Source organism: Schistocerca cancellata, chromosome 9 (genome assembly GCF_023864275.1).
Source record: "Schistocerca cancellata isolate TAMUIC-IGC-003103 chromosome 9, iqSchCanc2.1, whole genome shotgun sequence".
Classification (NCBI taxonomy): domain Eukaryota; kingdom Metazoa; phylum Arthropoda; class Insecta; order Orthoptera; family Acrididae; genus Schistocerca; species Schistocerca cancellata.
In genome coordinates, this window is record NC_064634.1 from 175,683,826 (window position 1) to 175,701,849 (window position 18,024).

General features: G+C 44.6%; 1 protein-coding gene across 1 annotated transcript in view; it reads right to left on the reverse strand.

The window, feature by feature from the left end:
• Positions 1 to 5,110: 5,110 nt before the first annotated feature.
• The window catches only part of LOC126101270 (mucin-22-like), a 153,412-nt gene continuing 140,498 nt past the window's right edge, over positions 5,111 to 18,024 (reverse strand). Inside the window, exon 3 of the mRNA XM_049911954.1 lies at positions 5,111 to 5,244. Within this exon, the coding sequence (XP_049767911.1) occupies positions 5,111 to 5,244 (134 nt within the window). The remainder of the gene's footprint in view (positions 5,245 to 18,024) is intronic.

Genomic DNA, 18,024 nt, shown 5'->3' on the forward strand with positions numbered 1-18,024 from the left:
TAACGCTATCACGGTTACCAAATAACCCTGTGACGAAACGCGCCGCTCTTCTTTGGATCTTCTCTAACTCCTCCGTCAACCCGATCTGGTACGGATACCGCACTGATGAGCAATACTCAAGTATAGGTCGAACGAGTGTTTTGTAAGCCACCTCCTTTGTTGATGGACTACATTTTCTAAGGACTCTCCCAATGAATCTCAACCTGGTACCCGCCTTACCAACAATTAATTTTATATGATCATTCCACTTCAAATCGTTCCGCACGCATACTCCCAGATATTTTACAGAAGTAACTGCTACCAGTGGTTGTTCCGCTATCATATAATCATACAATAAAGGATCCTTCTTTCTATGTATTCGCAATACATTACATTTGTCTATGTTAAGGGTCAGTTGCCACTCCCTGCACCAAGTGCCTATCCGCTGCAGATCTTCCTGCATTTCGCTACAATTTTCTAATCCTGCAACTTCTCTGTATACTACAGCATCATCCGCGAAAAGCCGCATGGAACTTCCGACACTATCGACTAGATCATATATATATTTTCTTAGACTCGTCAGCTGCTTATGCACTGTTGATGACATACCACGGGAGGAAAAATCAGGTGAATAACGTCGGCTAGACGAAATAAAGAAGTAAGTAAATACATTCTCTTTGGGACATTTATATTCCCGGTTCGCATGTGATCGTGTCACTCCCTCCCCCCAGTAATATTCATTCTGGTAACAAACTGATGCCGCGTGGGATTTGCCGAGCGGTCTAAGGCGCTGCAGTCATGGATCGTGCCGCTGGTCCTTGCGGAGGTTCGAGTCCTCCCTCGGGCAAGGGTGTGTGTGTTTGTCCTTAGGATAATTTAGGTTAAGTAGTGTGTAAGCTTAGGAACTGATGACCTTAGCAGTTAAGTCCCATAAGATTTCACACACATTTCAACATTTTGTGAACAAACTGATGTCTGTCTTAGCCAGACGTCAATGTTAGTCTGGAAAGTGACAGTCTGGCTGTATGGTGCTGGCATAACGGACCGATCCGTAGCATAGCTCATGGTCTACACTACATGGTCATTGACATTATGCGCTCCACATTAAATAAACATCATTATGACATGAACCATGAGCGATGAACAAGGTGAACAGTCTTGATGATTCACTGATATGGCATTATAACATCACCATACTTATCCGTCTTAAGCTTAATTCAGTTAGGTAAAGACCTTTTTACGCCAGACGCACTTCGCTTTTATCTTCGCATCTTTTGTGGTTATTGTGCTAATATGCATACATATGTTTCTACATTTTACGTTGTTTTAGACGAAAAACATTTTTAAAAAAGTTGGCGTGCAATTTAAATCATGATGGTTCTGCTCTTTGTTCATAGATTCTGCAAACCATTGCTTCTTCCCTCTCTGACGGCGGAGGCTGATCTCGAAAGAAACTTCGTTGCACATTTTCTCTTGGCAATTTTTGACATTTCCAACTTTTTATTACTCTGTGTTGTCACTATACTTCAGCTTACTTTTGGAACTAGAATTGTAATTACATGTGTTCGCACTCAGCGCTGTATTACGGTGTTTGTGTGAGTTCATTTGGTTTTCGTATAGTTTTTAAGCGTTGCCAACATGTCAAAGCTTCTTTTTAATTTTAGTATATATACAGCGTGAAGGAAAAATGCCGCACTTCCAATTTGGAGGATTCTTTCTCCAGATTCAAGAAAAAGATTATCCAGCGAAATTAGCTCGCTTGCATTTTGGAAACACATGTAGGAAAACGAGGAGCTGACAACACTGTTACATCGAGCAGCGGATAGAAATTTACAGAGGAATGCCTGTCACCCCACTCTACCTTACCAGCCGATGTCGCTCACTGAGTAGGCTGCTTGGATATCAAACCTACATCCACCATGGAGCTACGGACCGAATCCCTGTCAGGTTCCTTTTATTTATTTATTATACGTCCGTCCCCTAATTCTCATCGTTTATAAGCAGGACATCATTTTGCCACATGACAAAGGTCTAACACGTCACAGTGGGATCATTTAAATTGCATTATGTGTCTACTAAGCGCGCAGTGCTCAACCGTAACTGGTCCTGACAAGTTCTTGCAGAGTGGCTTCTGGATGGAGGACAAACACGGTGAATATGTCGATACGCTTTTGGCGCTGGGTGCATCCGATAACCAAACTGCTACTGCCGTATGATGGCCTCAAAGGCGCGCCCGGATGACAATGTTTTTTGTCGCCTAGAACAACGCCTTCGTGAAACCGGCAATCTTCTTCCACAGGTAATGGACAGAGGTCATCCAAGACACGTAATCCACAGAGGACGGGATTCTTGAAACTATTCACCAAGCACCACGGCGAAGTGCCCTTGGTAATTCAAGACAGTTCTAGATATCTTAGATACTGCATCCATATTATTTATTAAACGTCAACTCAAGACCTACGGACAGAATTTTGATGACTTTTGCATCAATATTTTATAAATAATGTGATATGAACTGACGAATTTAGCTACACTCGTGAAAATATTTTCAACCTTAACTACAGCCATTATTGCTCGATACACAATTCGCATGTCACACGTGAACGTGGGTTTCAGGCACGCTTTGGCATAAACCTGTATGCTGGTATCGTGGAAGGAGTGCTTTGGAGCCCTTATCTAATGCTGTACAAGTTGAATGCGACCCTGTATCGTACCTTTCCTTGCTATACTTTTCCTGTTGATTTGCAAAACATTCCACTTCGTGTTCGGCGACTGCTGTGGTTTCAGCATAATGGTGCACCGCCACACTTTGAAACGAAGCGTCTCCAGGGAAATGGATTGATTGTGGAAATCAAATGTTCTGGCTTCCACGTTCTCAAGATATTAATCAACTAGTTTTCTTATTTGCAGGGACAACTAAAGGAAGGAAATTTATAATATTCCACCCACAGATGTACACGACCTATGTATATTATCTCGCGTGTATGTCGCTTCGCCACTGGTGGATGCAGGTGTGTTGCGCAGGGCCCAGCAAAGTATGATCCAGCGAGAGGCGACGTGTTTGCAAATACAAGGTGATCGCTTTGAACATCGTCTCTAAACGATTGTAAATTGGTCGCGGTTTGATGCTGTAAGTGAAATAAACTGTTTAGCTTGAACGTGATTCGAAGATCGGTGAATTTAAGCATCCGTTCAGCACGTCATTGCCTCGTCCAATAAGCTAATGGGACAGATCTGGCACAGCTCAGAGCTGGAGCCTCGTTTTCTTTAAATTGCATTTCTATTAGATTTATTGGCGGGGCTAGGTTTTGCTAGATACTGTTTTGTCTTGAACTGTGATGAGAAATCACATGCCGACGGCCAAGTGCGGCATTCTTCCCGCGCGCGCACGCGCGCTCGCTCGCACGCACGCAAGCACGCACGCTCGCGCGCACCCACCCATCCACCCACACACACACACACACACACACACACACACACACACTCACACTCTTTCCCTCTAGTCTCCCCCACAGTCTTCTCTCTCTCTCTCTCCCTCCCTCTCCCTCCCTCTCCCCCTCTACCCCTCTCCCTCCCTCTCCCCCCCCCCCCGTTCCTCCCACCGCCCCATTCCCCCTACACACACAAAGTATTTATATATGTTAGTTTTATAGGTTTGCAGTGCTCCCAACCTACACGAAAAATGAATGAATGTAATACGGTGCTGAGGGCTAACAAATAGTTACAGCTCTAGTTCCAAAAGTGAGGTGAAGCGTAAATGACGCCAATACAGCGTAATAAAAATTGCAAAAAGGAAAATCTGGCAAGGTTAGATGTGCAACGAAGTTTCTTTTGACAGCAACCCCCGTTAATAAAAAGGGAAGAAGCAAGTTTGCACAGTATGTAAATGGAGAAACCAATAATAACTGATAGCTAAATAATATTTTATAGGACTAAAATGGCACAATTGTGACAACAAATTACTGCCCTGTCACAGCCTCTTTCTCGCCAAGAGAGAGCATTCACCACAGTTGTAGTACATACTCAGAAGTAGCAAATGCTTCTGCAGTAAGACGTGGTTCTCAAGCGTTTTAGATAAATCGATGTTGTGAGTGTGTGAGTTTTATTTTGTCAAGTTACGCAATGGAGCCTTTGGCTCCTATAAGAAACAATTTGCCCCCTCACACTACTACAGAAGTCAGACAGACGCTCCTAATGTACCAAAAAGAACAGCTTGAAAAACATTCAGCAACAAATGTCTTCTGGAGTCGACCGCTGTAAGGAAAAAGACACAAAAATATTCTATATTCAAATGGCTTGGTTCAAATGGCTCTGAGCACTATGCGACTTAATTTCTGAGGTCATCAGTCGCCTAGAACTTAGAACTAATTAAACCTAACTAACCTAAGGACATCACACACATCCATGCCCGAGGCAGGATTCGAACTTGCGACCGTAGCGGTCGCTCGATTCCAGACTGTAGCGCCTAGAACCGCACAGCCACCGCGGCCGGCCATTCTATATTCTTACGTAACTAGTGGAATACTTGGGCACTCGAGTATTGCTAGTTAGTGTAAGAAAAACATTAAACGAAAGAAAAATATTATTTATTGCAAAAAATTTTGAGAAATCAAGTGAAACTTTTCTCATAAAATAATAAATTCCCGGTTCTTTTCGGAACAGTAGATTGCCTCTTATGGATAGGAATGCTATTATTTTACAAAATATGCAAAGAGAAAATGCACGTAATTGATATTAAATGTGTTCTGTCTCGGAAACCATTCAGAATAAGGCATATATTGACATAAAGTTTTTGTTCAGAATCACTAATAGTGTCACCCCCTCAAAGCATGTACTTTTCCTCCTGACACACCCTGTATAATATATTTATTCTTTTGTAAGGTTTTCTACAAAAAAATGTAGTAGTAATAAAACTGAATTTGTATCATATAACATGTAAAATCGTACAATGTACGATCTACTATATAATAACAAGCAGCAGGTCTTTACTTGAGAAATAAATAAATAAATAAATAAATTCCCTACCACATCCTACATTAAAAAATCAAAGCATTTTCATATCAAAAAGAGAGAGAGAGGTAGACGATGTAGTTCCCTATAGTCGTGATTTCGATGGCCAGAGGTGCTTAAACTAGCGCGGGCACTCCCTGCGGTACTTTTTATGAGCGCCACACGCGAGCAACGGCGCCGCGCAGAACTGGTCCGCCCGCCAGGCGGCGAGACAAATGGACGCGCTCTTCTCGGTCGCCATGACGAGCGCCGCGTCTGAAATAATGAGAAGCCGCGAGCTCTGACAGGCGCAGATAAGTCGCGGGCGACGCTAAGTGATCCGCCGGCGCTGAAAGGCGAATTAGACTCGGCGCCGGTGATTGAATTATTCCGGCCGTTACTCCGAGCGCGCCCGGGAGCGATCGACGTTCATTTAGATGCTTCACGCGATAGCGGGAGCACGAGAGCCGAGCAGTGCCGAGCTGAGGTGAGGCGGAAGGCGGCTGGCCCGGCCTACCGCCACACGCCTGTCTCCACCCGTCGGGTGCGACCCGTTCCCAGATGTGTCTGGGGAGCGAGTGCCGGGCGGCGATAACCAGGACTCGCCATCTGAGTCGGTATTCAGAAGAGATTACTCTAACCATGGGCGATTCAGGACGAAGATTAGTCTTAAAGTAGTTTCAAATATTACCTCCAAAATACATTAGCTGACAAAAAAAGTTATGCGCGCAGAAGGGGAGCAGGAAAGGAAAAGCAATTTCATGGGCTGAGACGGTAAGTGATGTTATTTCAGTGCTTAAAGAAATCGACTCGAATTTACAAAGTACTTGGCAGTATGAACCCACTTGTCAATATGACGTTGCACCCCCTCCCTCCCTCCCTACCTCCGGCATGGATGCATGCGCTGATTCTGTTGGGAATGGTTTCAAGCAACCGCAGCATCCTCTCCTGAGGAAAGCTGGTCCACCATAACTTGTCCTTGATATTCAGGTTATCGGCAGTGGGATGGAGATGGCCTCACACGCGTTCTATCGGAAGCAGATCTGGTTTCCATGTTGGTCATAGGGGCATTTCAATATCATGCAGACAGTCATATACATAGGCGCCATCTGTCGATGAGCAGTGTCGATGAGCACTGTCCTGCGGGCGCGCCGAAAGGCACGGAGTATCGCAAAAGAGCGTATCGCTTCTGGTCGGGTGTGCCGGCGACAGGCCTCACATGGGGAAGTGATGCGTCATACATAGCCTCTCTTCCCAAGTGCCTCTTTCCGCCTTCCCGTGGTGCCAGACGTCAAGTTCGGCATTTCTCGGAACCGCCAGGATGTTGCCTTGCATCAAATGGAGAGCTGCGACACAACCCAATGGGAAAGAAAAGGGTGCGTGGCACAGTGGGAGCTATGTCCAGAGCCGAAGATCTGTCCCCTTGAGGTGGGGAGGGGAGGAGGAGGGAGGGTTGAGCGGGTCTGCCAGGCTGTGAGGGGTGTTGCTCACTCTTTGTGCGATCCCACTGCGCTGGGCAGCTGCTTCTCCTCTCCCTCTCTGCACAGAGCACAGAACACCAGGTGCTCTACATGCCGGCGACCTCGTTTGTCGGCGTGGGATCTCAGCGCGAGTCGGCAAGGGCGCTTCGCCATGCACATGGGTAAACAGGACATGTTCTGCCAAACCCAGGAGGTGGTGACATCGCCTGGGCCAGGTTAACTGGGTCCAGACCGCTGAACGACTGGGTGACTGGCCCACTACCTGAGTAGGAGTGGGTCCCTGGACGAGTGGGAGAAGCTTGGGCTAGTAGGCGGCGAAGGACGAGGAGTGCATCCGCTTCTCCGGAGTGCAGGGTGTAGTTGCCAAGGAGTGCTGAGTGAAATCATCGATGATGGGGCCACCGAAGGGGACCAGTACATTGGCGATGGCGTGCTGAACCCGACAGCTCGGGAGTGCCCTTGGCATAGGGGCGATGCTGGTGGGCGAACTGCATCTGTCGTCGTCGTCGTCGTCGTCGTCGTCGTCGTCCCCCCCCCCCCGCATGTCAGAGCCAGAGGAGCCGGTCTGGGGTAAGAGATGAGCCCCCAACTTTTTGTCACTCGTTAACTCATAATGGCTGAAATAGAAATGAATGATGTGAGTGTCCCTTCATGGGCATCTACGATGACTGATCCCTCTCCACAGGACGACCTGGGACAAGCGACTGATAAGACTGTTACACACAGGCATGCTATACAACGCTGCTCTTGGACCAGAATATTAAAAATGGCAAAATCAGTGAAGCGGCTCTATTATTAAAAACAAGTTGGCTGCATGGGCTATTGCCAATGACAAACTTGGAGGCCGCGTTGAAGAACTGGAGAAAGAAAACGAGAGATCGAGGAAACAACTTAGAACGACCTGGGCAGGAGTGGTCGCACAAGCGCCACCCAAGCTGCAGACCACTAAAGACACGATAGCGAAAGTAACCAAACAGCCAGACACGGCAACCTTCCTTAGGCCCCTGCTTGGAGAAGACATCAAAAAGTACAGGAACTTTTTACAACAATTGTTAATCCTGTTAAAGATAAAATTAAGATTAATAAGGTGAGACCCGGTAAAAATGTTGTAATTGTAGATGTAGCTACTGAGGAGGACAAAGAAAAACTTCTAAGTAATCAAACGTTAAGCAAGGCGGTCAAATGCGAGCTACCCAATAAAAGAAATCCTTTAGCTGTCCTGTACCTATCGTAATGGAAGACGAGGAGTTGTATGAGACAATAAAGAATCAAAATTTTGAAAAGATGGAAGATGAAGAGTTTAAAAGGAGTTTCAAGTTGCGATTTAAAACGGGGTGTCGGGAGCGTGATATCATGGATCATGCTGAGGTCACCGGAGCAATGTGGAGAAAAGCAATGACATGGGCAAACCTTCTATTGGTTTCCACGTGATCAATATCAGAGATTATCTCGTAGTACCTCGTTGCAATAACTGTGGTGTCCTGGACCACATTATCAAGCACTGCACCATCGAGTCGGCTTGCTCCAAGTGCAGTGAGAAAAGTCACACATGCAAAGATTGCAAGGCAGCAGGGGTATGTATCCCATGCAAGAAACGAGGTAAAAGATCATGCGGAGTTACTGGTCGGAATTGCCCTACTTACAGGATGCTTGAGTAAAGGCTTATTTCCAGATTATGGTTGACAACGGAAATGGTAACAGGATGCCAAAGCGAAAATCCCTGAGTAAAAGGAGGAAGGACGCTATGAGGGCAAGTCAATTCAGAGACTTCTTTAGGTCGCTCTCGGGCACCTATGAAATTGAAATGATTGATACTGGGATACCAACGGAGCTTCCCACGATGGTTGCAGCTCCTTCCTCCAAAACTCGGGAAACTAGGCCAATAAAAGACCTAGAACGGCAAGTGTATCCTGTGGTAGTGGCCCCACCTGTGGCCACGCAGAAAAATGAACTGCGCAGAGTGGAGCAAGATTAAGTATTAACTGTATTTTTTTTTACTTGCCACTTCTTCTTCCGTGTGTTTTTGCTTTCAGGAAGCTTTAATTGTCGAGTGCTAGTAATAATGTTCCATAGATTTCGTGTTTGTTTTGAATACAGTCAGAGAGAGTCCCTTTAGTCAGCCATAGTGCCAGTAGTGCTAGTGTTTGTTTTGAATACAGTCCAGAGACAGGTAGTGCTATTTTCACTGTTTTCTACAAGAAGTGTCTAGTAACCACAGTTTAGTCAACTATCATCTGCCTTTAGTGAATTAGCGGTCTAGTTAAAATTGATTAACTCTCTACAGTAAATTGATTTATTAGGATGGATAGGATGTGTGACTGCTGTGTACGGACGCAGGAGGGGCTGGCCACTGTTCGCGAACAGCTGAACGTGTTGATGGCCGCAGTCAGCCGTCTTCAGGCTGCTGCCTCGGAGTGTAGCGGTAGTGGGGAGTCTGATGCGTCGCATGGTACACCCCAGGTGGTACATGCTTCCCTGCTGTCGAGACATCTTCGCGGGTACCGGGCGCGGTTGGGCCACCCTCTCCCCAAGGGGAGTGGCGGGTTCAGCGGCGTTCGCGGCACACGAGGCGGAGGATCAATGTGGAGGCTGGCCGTGTGGCATCGCCCGCTCTGCCTGTGAGTGGACATGTGGCCGCTCCTTCAGCAAGGTCCGAGTAGGCACACGGGGGGAGGGGTTTATTAGTTATTGGGAGCTCCAACGTTAGGCGGGTGATGGAGCCCCTTAGGGAAATAGCGGAAAGGTCGGGGAAGAAGGCCAGTGTTCACTCTGTCTGCTTGCTGGGGGGTCTCATCCGAGATGTGGAGGAGGCCCTGCCGGCGGCGATAGAGAGCACTGGCTGCACCCGTATGCAAATTGTTGCTCATGTCGGCACCAATGACTCCTGCCGTCTGGGTTCAGAGGTCATCTTCAGTTCGTACAGGCGGTTGGCGGAATTGGCGAAGGCGGAAAGCCTCGCTCGCGGGGTTGAATCTGAGCTAACTATCTGTATTATCGTTCCCAGAACCGATCGTGGTCCTCTGGTTTGGAGCCGAGTGGAAGGCTTAAACCAGAGGCTCAGACGATTCTGCGGAGATCTGGGGTGCAAATTTCTCGATCTCCGCTATCGGGTGGAGAAATGTAGGGTCTCACTGAATAGGTCAGGCGTGCACTACACGCAGGAAGCGGCTACAAGGGTAGTGGAGAACGTGTGGAGCGCACATGTGCTTTTTTAAGGTTAGACAATTCCCTCCCTAGGCCCGACAAGACGTCTCCTGACACGCGGCAAGGTAGGAGTAGGCAAAATGCAACAGGGAATAACAATATTAATGTGCTAATAGTAAACTGCAGGAGCGTCTATAGAAAGGTCCCAGAACTGCTCTCATTAATAATCGGTCACAATGCCCACATAGGACTACGGACAGAAAGTTGGCTGAAACCAGATGTAAACAGTAATGAAATTCTAAACTCAGATTGGAATGTATACCGCAGAGACAGGCTGGACAGTGAAGGAGAAGGCGTGTTTATAGCGATAAGAGGTGCAATAGTATCGAAGGAAATTGACGGAGATCCGAAATGTGAAATGATTTGGGTGAACGTCACGGTTAAAGCAGGCTCAGACATGGTAATCGGATGTCTCTATAGGCCCCCTGGTTCAGCAGCTGTTGTGGCTGAGCACCTGAAGGATAATTTGGAAAATATTTCGAGTAGATTTCCCCACCATGTTATAGTTCTGGGTGGAGATTTTAATTTTCCGGATATAGACTGGGGGACTCAAACGTTCATAACGGGTGGCAGGGATAAAGAATCCAGTGAAATTTTTTTAAGGTCTTTATCTGAAAACTACCTTGAGCAGTTAAACAGAGAACCGACTCGTGGCGATGACATATTAGACCTTCTGGTGACAAACAGACCCGAGCTATTAGAAACAGTTAACGCAGAACAGGGAAGCAGTGATCATAAAGCGGTTACAGCAGCGATGATTTCAGCCGTAAATAGAAATATTAAAAAAGGTCGGAAGATTTTTCTGTTTAGCAAAAGTGACAAAAAGCAGATTTCAGAGTACCTGACGGCTTAACACAAAAGTTTTGTTTAGTTTTAGATCGTGTTGAGTGTCAGTGGACAAAGTTCAAAACCATCATACAATATGCGTTAGATGAGTATGTGCCAAGCAAGATCGTAAGAGATGTAAAAGAGCCACCATGGTACAACAACCGAGATAGAAAACTGCTGCGGAAGCAAAGGGAACTTCACAGCAAACATAAACTTAGCCAACGCCTTGCAGACAAACAAAAATTACGCGAAGCGAAATGTAATGTGAGGAAGCCCATGCGAGAGGCGTTCAATGAATTCGAAAGTAAAGTTCTATGTACTGACTTGGCAGTAAATCCTAAGAAATTTTGGTCTTATGTCAAAGCGGTAGGTGGATCAAAACAAAATGTCCAGACACATTGTGACCAAAATGGTACTGAAACAGAGGATGACAGACTAAAGGCCGAGATACTAAATGTCTTTTTCCAAAACTGTTTCACAGAGGAAGACTGCACTGTAGTTCCTTCTCTAGATTGTCGCACAGATGACAGAATGGTAGATATCGAAATAGACGACAGAGGGATAGAGAAACAATTAAAATCGCTCAAAAGAGGAAAGGCCGCTGGACCTGATGGGATACCAGTTCGATTTTACACGGAGTACGCGAAGGACCTTGCCCCCTACTTGCAGCGGTGTACCGTAGGTCTCTACAAGAGCGTAGCGTTCCAAAGGATTGGAAAAGGGCACAGGTCATCCCCGTCTTCAAGAATGGACGTCGAACATATGCGCAGAATTATGGACCTATATCTCTAACGTCGATCAGTTGTAGAATTTTGGAACACGTATTATGTTCGAGTATGATGACTTTTCTGGAAACTAGAAATCTACTCTGTAGGAATCAGCATGGGTTTCGAAAAGGCGATGGTGTGAAACCCAGCTCGCGCTATTCGTCCACGAGACTCAGAGGGCCATAGACACGGATTCACAGGTAGATGCCTTGTTTCTTGTCTTCCACAAGGCTTTCGATACAGTTCCCCACAGTCGTTTAATGAACAAAGTAAGAGTATATGGACTATCAGACCAATTGTGTGATTAGATTGAATAGTTCCTAGGTAACAGAACGCAGCATGTCATCCTTAATGGAGAGATGTCTTCCGAAGTAAGAGTGATTTCAGGTGTGTTGCAGGGGATTGTCGTAGGACCGTTGCTGTTCACAATATAAATAAATGATCTTGCGGATGACATTGGAAGTTCACTGAGGCTTTTTGCGGATGATACTGTGGTATATAGAGAGGTTATAACAATGGAAAATTGTATTGAAATGCAGGAGGATCTGCAGCGAATTGACGCATGGTGCAGGGAATGGCAATTGAATCTCAATGTAGACAAGTGTAATGGGCTGCGAATACATAGAAAGAAAGATCCCATAGCATTTAGCTACAATATAGCAGGTCAGCAGCTGGAAGCAGTTAATTCCATAAATTATCTGGGAGTGCGCATTAGGAGTGATTTAAAATGGAATGATCATATAAAGTTGATCGTCGGTAAAGCAGATGCTAGACTGAGATTCATTGGAAGAATCCTAAGGAAATGCAATCCGAAAACAAAGGTAGTAGATTATAGTACGCTTGTTCGCCCACTGCTTGAATACTGCTCAGCAGTGTGGGATCCGTACCATATAGGGCTGATAGAAGAGATAGAGGAGATCCAACGGAGAGCTGCGCGCTTCGTTACAGGATCATTTAGTAATCGCGAAAGCGTTACGGAGATGATAGATAAACTCCAGTGAAAGACTCTGCAGGAGAGACGCTCAGTAGCTCGGTACGGGCTCTTGTTGAAGTTTCGAGAACATACCTTCACCGAGGAGTCAAGCAGTATATTACTCCCTCCTACGTATATCTCGCGAAGAGAGATTAGAGCCCACACAGAGGCATACCGACAATCCTCCTTTCCACGAACAATACGAGACTGGAATAGAAGGGAGAACCGATAGAGGTACTCAAGGTACCCTCCGCCACACACTGTCAGGTGGCTTGCGGAGTATGGATGTAGATGTAGATCCAGTCCAAGAAAATACAGTAAAAAGTAAAAGTGTGCTTCCAGCTACACAAGACACCATTCTGGTCAGAATACCGCCTGCTGACCCTGTTAGAGAGTACCCAAATATAGAACACGGCATGCAATTGGCAAGGTTGGAGCAGCCGTCTACCCTGACCACTGCTTTGCGACATGTGGTCCGGGTGGGGCATAAATATGGCAGAAAGGTCACCTTCTCGGTGATGGAGGCTGTAGATAGAATACAGCTCCAGTCGATGAATCCCCCCACCGATTTCGGAGCCCTGCGGGACTTGCTTAAAAAAGTTTTTGAAAGACGAGGTCAAAAATTCGATCTTGATGACGTCTATACGCAATCAGTCTTGGCAAATGGTCGCATCGATTTCGGTTCTTACAAGAACAATCGCGGCGTCGCGGGGACGAAAAGTGATTGTAACTGCAGATATTATGCAAAATCTCCCACGCCCCCCATGGTATAGTGCACAAGACACGTAAATGGAGGAAAAGCGGAAGAGTCAATCATGGCCTTGCAACTTGTGGTGGCCAACAAGCCTGGCAACCCTCCCACCTACACAGCGGGGAGCGGACTAAGCACAAATACTGACGTGACATTAACTACACCAAACGACATTAACATCATAAAAAATTGGAAGGTTGGAGACAATGCCACCACAAGTGATCACAATCTCATCACTTTCACTTTTGGCGACAGAGAGCGCCACTGGACCATGGGGTGGGAGGTTCAGATGAACTACAACAGAGCAGACTGGGAGCGATTAGCGAGGGAGTGCGACATTCCTACGTTACCAGAAGGTGACCCACACCATGACACAGACGTGAACAAGTATGCCGAAGAGCTGGTGAGTGCCCCATTACAAATTCACATGTATGGATGAGAATCGTGCGACGAATTCCTAGAGTTGAATCGGCGTGCGGTAAAGTACAGTATTTCGTACACGTGCAGAAGCTCTGTCGTTAATTTACATGACAGGCTCGTAAATACGAAGTCACAATGCGTCACAACCAAGATAACGCAATGAAATGCTCCTGATGTACGCGTGGTTCTAATTAAAGTTCATCTGATCAGAAGGTCGAGTGTGGCCTGCAATTATCATATGGCAGCAAAATTTTGTAGATATTCTACTGTGTTAATTCGAAACAGATACACACTTGAAACAAAATTAGTTTCAGGTTTGGCCACGAGGTCCAGATCTGGCGCTGTGAATGCAAGAAAGACTTATAGAAATGTTTCCATATGTAATGGATTAGGAACGGGACATGGGCAGGAAAGGTCAAACAAGTGGGAAACACATAATGTTGACTTTGTTACTCTTATTAACTGCCACTTACACAGTTTGTGTTAATTGTAATCTGCATCTACGTGATTACACTGCTATTCACAACAGAGTGCCTTGCAGAGGGTTCAATGAACCACCTTCAAGCTGTCTCTCTAGCGTTCCACTCCGAACGGCGCGCGAGAAAAACGAGCACTTAAATTTTTCTGTGTGAGTCCTGATTTCTCTTATTTTATCGCAATGATCACTTCTCCCTATCTAGATGGACGCCAACAGAATGTTTTCGCAATCTGAGGAGAAAATTGGTGATTGAAATTTCAAGATAAGATTCGGTCGCAACGAAAAAGTTTTAATGATTTCCACTCCAATTCACGTATCATGTGTGCGGGACTACCTTCCTTAATTCGTGATAATACGAAACGAGTTGCCCTTCTTTGAACTTTTTCGATGTCATCCGTCAGTCCCACATGACGCGGATCCCACACCGCACAGCAATACTCCAGAATACGGCGAACAAGCGTGGTGTAAGGAATCTCTCTAAGTGTTCTGGCAATGAATCGCAGTCTTTGGTTTGCTCTACCCGCAACATTGTCTATGTGATCGTTCCAATTTAGGTTATTTGTAATTTTAATTCCTAGGGGTTGAATTTACAGCCTTCAGATTTGGGTGACTTATCACGTAATCGAAATTTAGCGGATTTCTTTTAGTACTCATGTGAATGACTTCACACTTTTCTTTATTAGGATAAATTGCCACTTTTCTCACCTTAGAGATATCTTACACAAACCATTTTGCAATTCGTTGTGGTCATCTGATGACTTTACAAGACGGTAAATGACAGCATCATCAGCAAACAATCGAAGATGGCTACTCAGATTGTCTCCCATGTCGTTAATATAGATCAGGAACAATAGCGGGCCTATGACACTTCCTTGGGAAACGCCGGATATTACTTCTGTTTTACTCGATGACTTTCCGTCTGTTACTACGAACTGTGACGTCTCTGACAGAAAATCACGAATCCAATCGCAAAACTGAGGCTATATTCCATAGGCATGCAATTAGGTTAGAAGATGCTTGTGAGGAACGATGTCGAAAGCCTTCTAGAAATCTAAAAATATGAAATCAATTTGACATCGGATTACCGCTACTTCCCTTTATGGGTAGTGGTTTAACTTGGAATAATTTTTCAGTCTTCAGGTACGGATCTTTCTATGAGGGAGCGGTTTTGCATAAATGCTAAATATGGAGCTATGCTATCAGCATACTCTGAAACGAACCTGACTGGTGTAAAATCTGGACCGAAGGCCTTGCCTTTGTTAAGTGATTGCTACACCGAGGATATCAAGTGCTATATTTCTCATCTTCGCAGTTGCTCTTGATTGGAATTCAGGAATATTTACTTCGTCTTCTTTGGTGAAGGAGTTTCGGATAACCGTGTTTAGTAACTCTGCTTTAGTGGCACTGTGATCAGTGATTTCACAGTTGTTATCGCGCAGTGAAGGTATTGTTGCGTCTTACTTCTGGTGTGCTTTATTTATGATCAGAAACTCTTTCGTTTTTCTGTCAGATTTCGAGACAGAGTTTCGTTGTGGAAATTATTAAAATCATCTCGCATTGAAGTGCGCCTTATATTTCGAACTTCTGCAAAACTTTGTTAATCTTGCGGATTTGGCATTTTTTTTAAATTTGGCCTTTATAGTGAAAGTATTGATGATACAAATAGGGGACTTCTACCAGCCGCTGCAGAAATGGTATGCTACAAACTGCTGTTTAGATCTCGTTGGTGATTTAATTATTTTTACGTAATTTTGGGTACCATAAAAGTATTCCAATTTCCATCATTTTTGTCATTCAGGCAAATTCGAAGATTCAATTAATTCGTCTTGTCCGTATGAAGATTTTGAGGTACTAAGTTTTGATGTAGATCTTCGAGGACACGTGGATCGATTTTGTAGTTTTGTACTCATTGTATTAGTTTGTATTTATCTTCAGTGAGGTGCAACACATACACTGTACACAAATCTACCAAACGTCTGTTTAGAAATTTCAATATTTAGACTCCGTAACTCATGAGCTTATTGTATTCCTTAATGTATTCAAATAACTCGTAATTAATCATGAACAACAATATTACATCTGCATGAGGGCTCCACAAGATTCCCTCTTTCAGATCTTACGTATTACGTTATGCTCGATGATTAAGCATGTGTCTGTTCCCTACAGTTGTTCTTGACACTAAGGACTGTCTGAAACAGAAATTCCTGAAGTATTCGCACTACCTCATGTTCAATTAAACCTATTCCAGTTACATCTACAGCCATACCCTACGAACCACATGACAGAGGGTACTTAGGATTGTCCCACATTTCTTCTCCAATCGCATATAGAACGCGTGCAGAACGACTGTTTAAAGGCTTCTGTGCATTCTGTAATTAGTATAATCTTGTGCTCGCGGTCTCCAAGGAAGCGATGCGTAGAAAGCTATAATTCAAGATTCCCTGCTTAACACCGGTTCCCGATACTTTGTTAGTAGGCTATCGTGAGATTGTTTTCCATCAACCTCCAAGTGTTTGCTCATTCAGGTTTATCAACATTCTCTGTCCCCCTGCACCTGAACATTATTCTAGGACAGTTAACATGAACTTTTCGTAGATTGCTTCTTCCCAACCAATTTCCTTGCCAATTAACAGAAGTTTGCCACCTGCTTTACCTACAACTGAGTTGCTGTGATAATTCAGTTTCATATCACCATAAATTGTTTCACCCAGGTATTTGGTAGGTTTAGAGAGGGTATGGGTGGGGGGCGGTGGAATGGACCAGACTGCTTGGTCATCGGTCGGTATCTTTGATACTGTAGTCATTCTGTCCTATCAGGTTCTTGAGTGTAGTGAAATGCAAATTTTTACATTTCTGAACGTTTAAGGTGAGGTTCTGCTCGAGAAGCACGGAAAATGGGTGTAGTATAGAATTTTTTAACAAGTGTTGTTTTAATTTAAACTAGGGTTTTACCACTTTAGATTCGTCAACAAATAATATTTTTATCCCATAACAAATTTAAAATTTCGGCTGCGGACCTTATCACATTATGCACCTTGCTGCTGATCCTGGTTTGCGCGAGGCGTTGTACAGGCTCGTTACTCTTTCTGGAACCCATAAAAACAGAACATTCTTAAACTACAATGGATTTGGGGAGTCATCACGATGAAGGTTTTGAAACGTCCCCTTAGAAAAATTGTACATGACTGTGCTTAAACTGACATACAATATTTTTAGCGCAACGCAATCTGACTTTCAGAAATCCCTACAAAGGAGTGGCCCTGACTAACATTAACCTGTACCTTTCACAAATCACTTACCTCACAAAAATCTTCGTTATTCAAGATACAGAAATACAGCGAGCGCCACTACTGCCAGCTAAATAACAGATTCAAACTACGGGAGGCACTAACTACTAGTAGGCATAGTTAGAGAACAAACAATGTATTTACCTTAATATTCATCAAAAGTCATAATATATACAGCAGTTCATGACATCCATTTTTACAAATTTCAAAATTCCGCCATTTCTCTCCCCACATCCACCACTGGTGGCGTCTCACCTCCAACTGCGCAACGCTACACGCTGTTCACATCCAGCTGCCCAACACTACAATGGCAGACAACAATGCTAACTAGCCACAGACTGCACACAGCACAGCCAGTGATTTTCATACAGAGCGCTACGTAACGTTGCCAATAAGAAAATATAAACAGCCTACTTACATAGCCCCCATGCTCCCCACAAAAAATTTTACAAAATGTTTTGGGCACTGTCTAATACAGATTTGAAAAAAAATTTCATAATTATAATTACAATAACAAGGAAATCAAATGCACACACTTATTGATACAATGTTGGTCAAAAGCTAAAATTTTCTCACAGTCCATAAAGACAGTCCTGATCATTCATCACAGTAAAACTGCCGTTTCTTTTATCAAAGTCTGAGCAGTAAAAGACAATGCACACGGAAGTAGTGGATGTCCGTGCAGTCTTGAAGAAGTAGTGTTGTCCTTCCAACGGAAAGACAGTGCTGACTCTTGAAATGCTGACAGGTAATGGGCCACAACAGAGCAAACACACAGCAGAGTCATTCGAAGTTTTGAAGATTATTGGTAGGTAGGTCATCACAGAGCAGACCCACTGTAGTCCTGGTAGAGATTACGTATGTAAG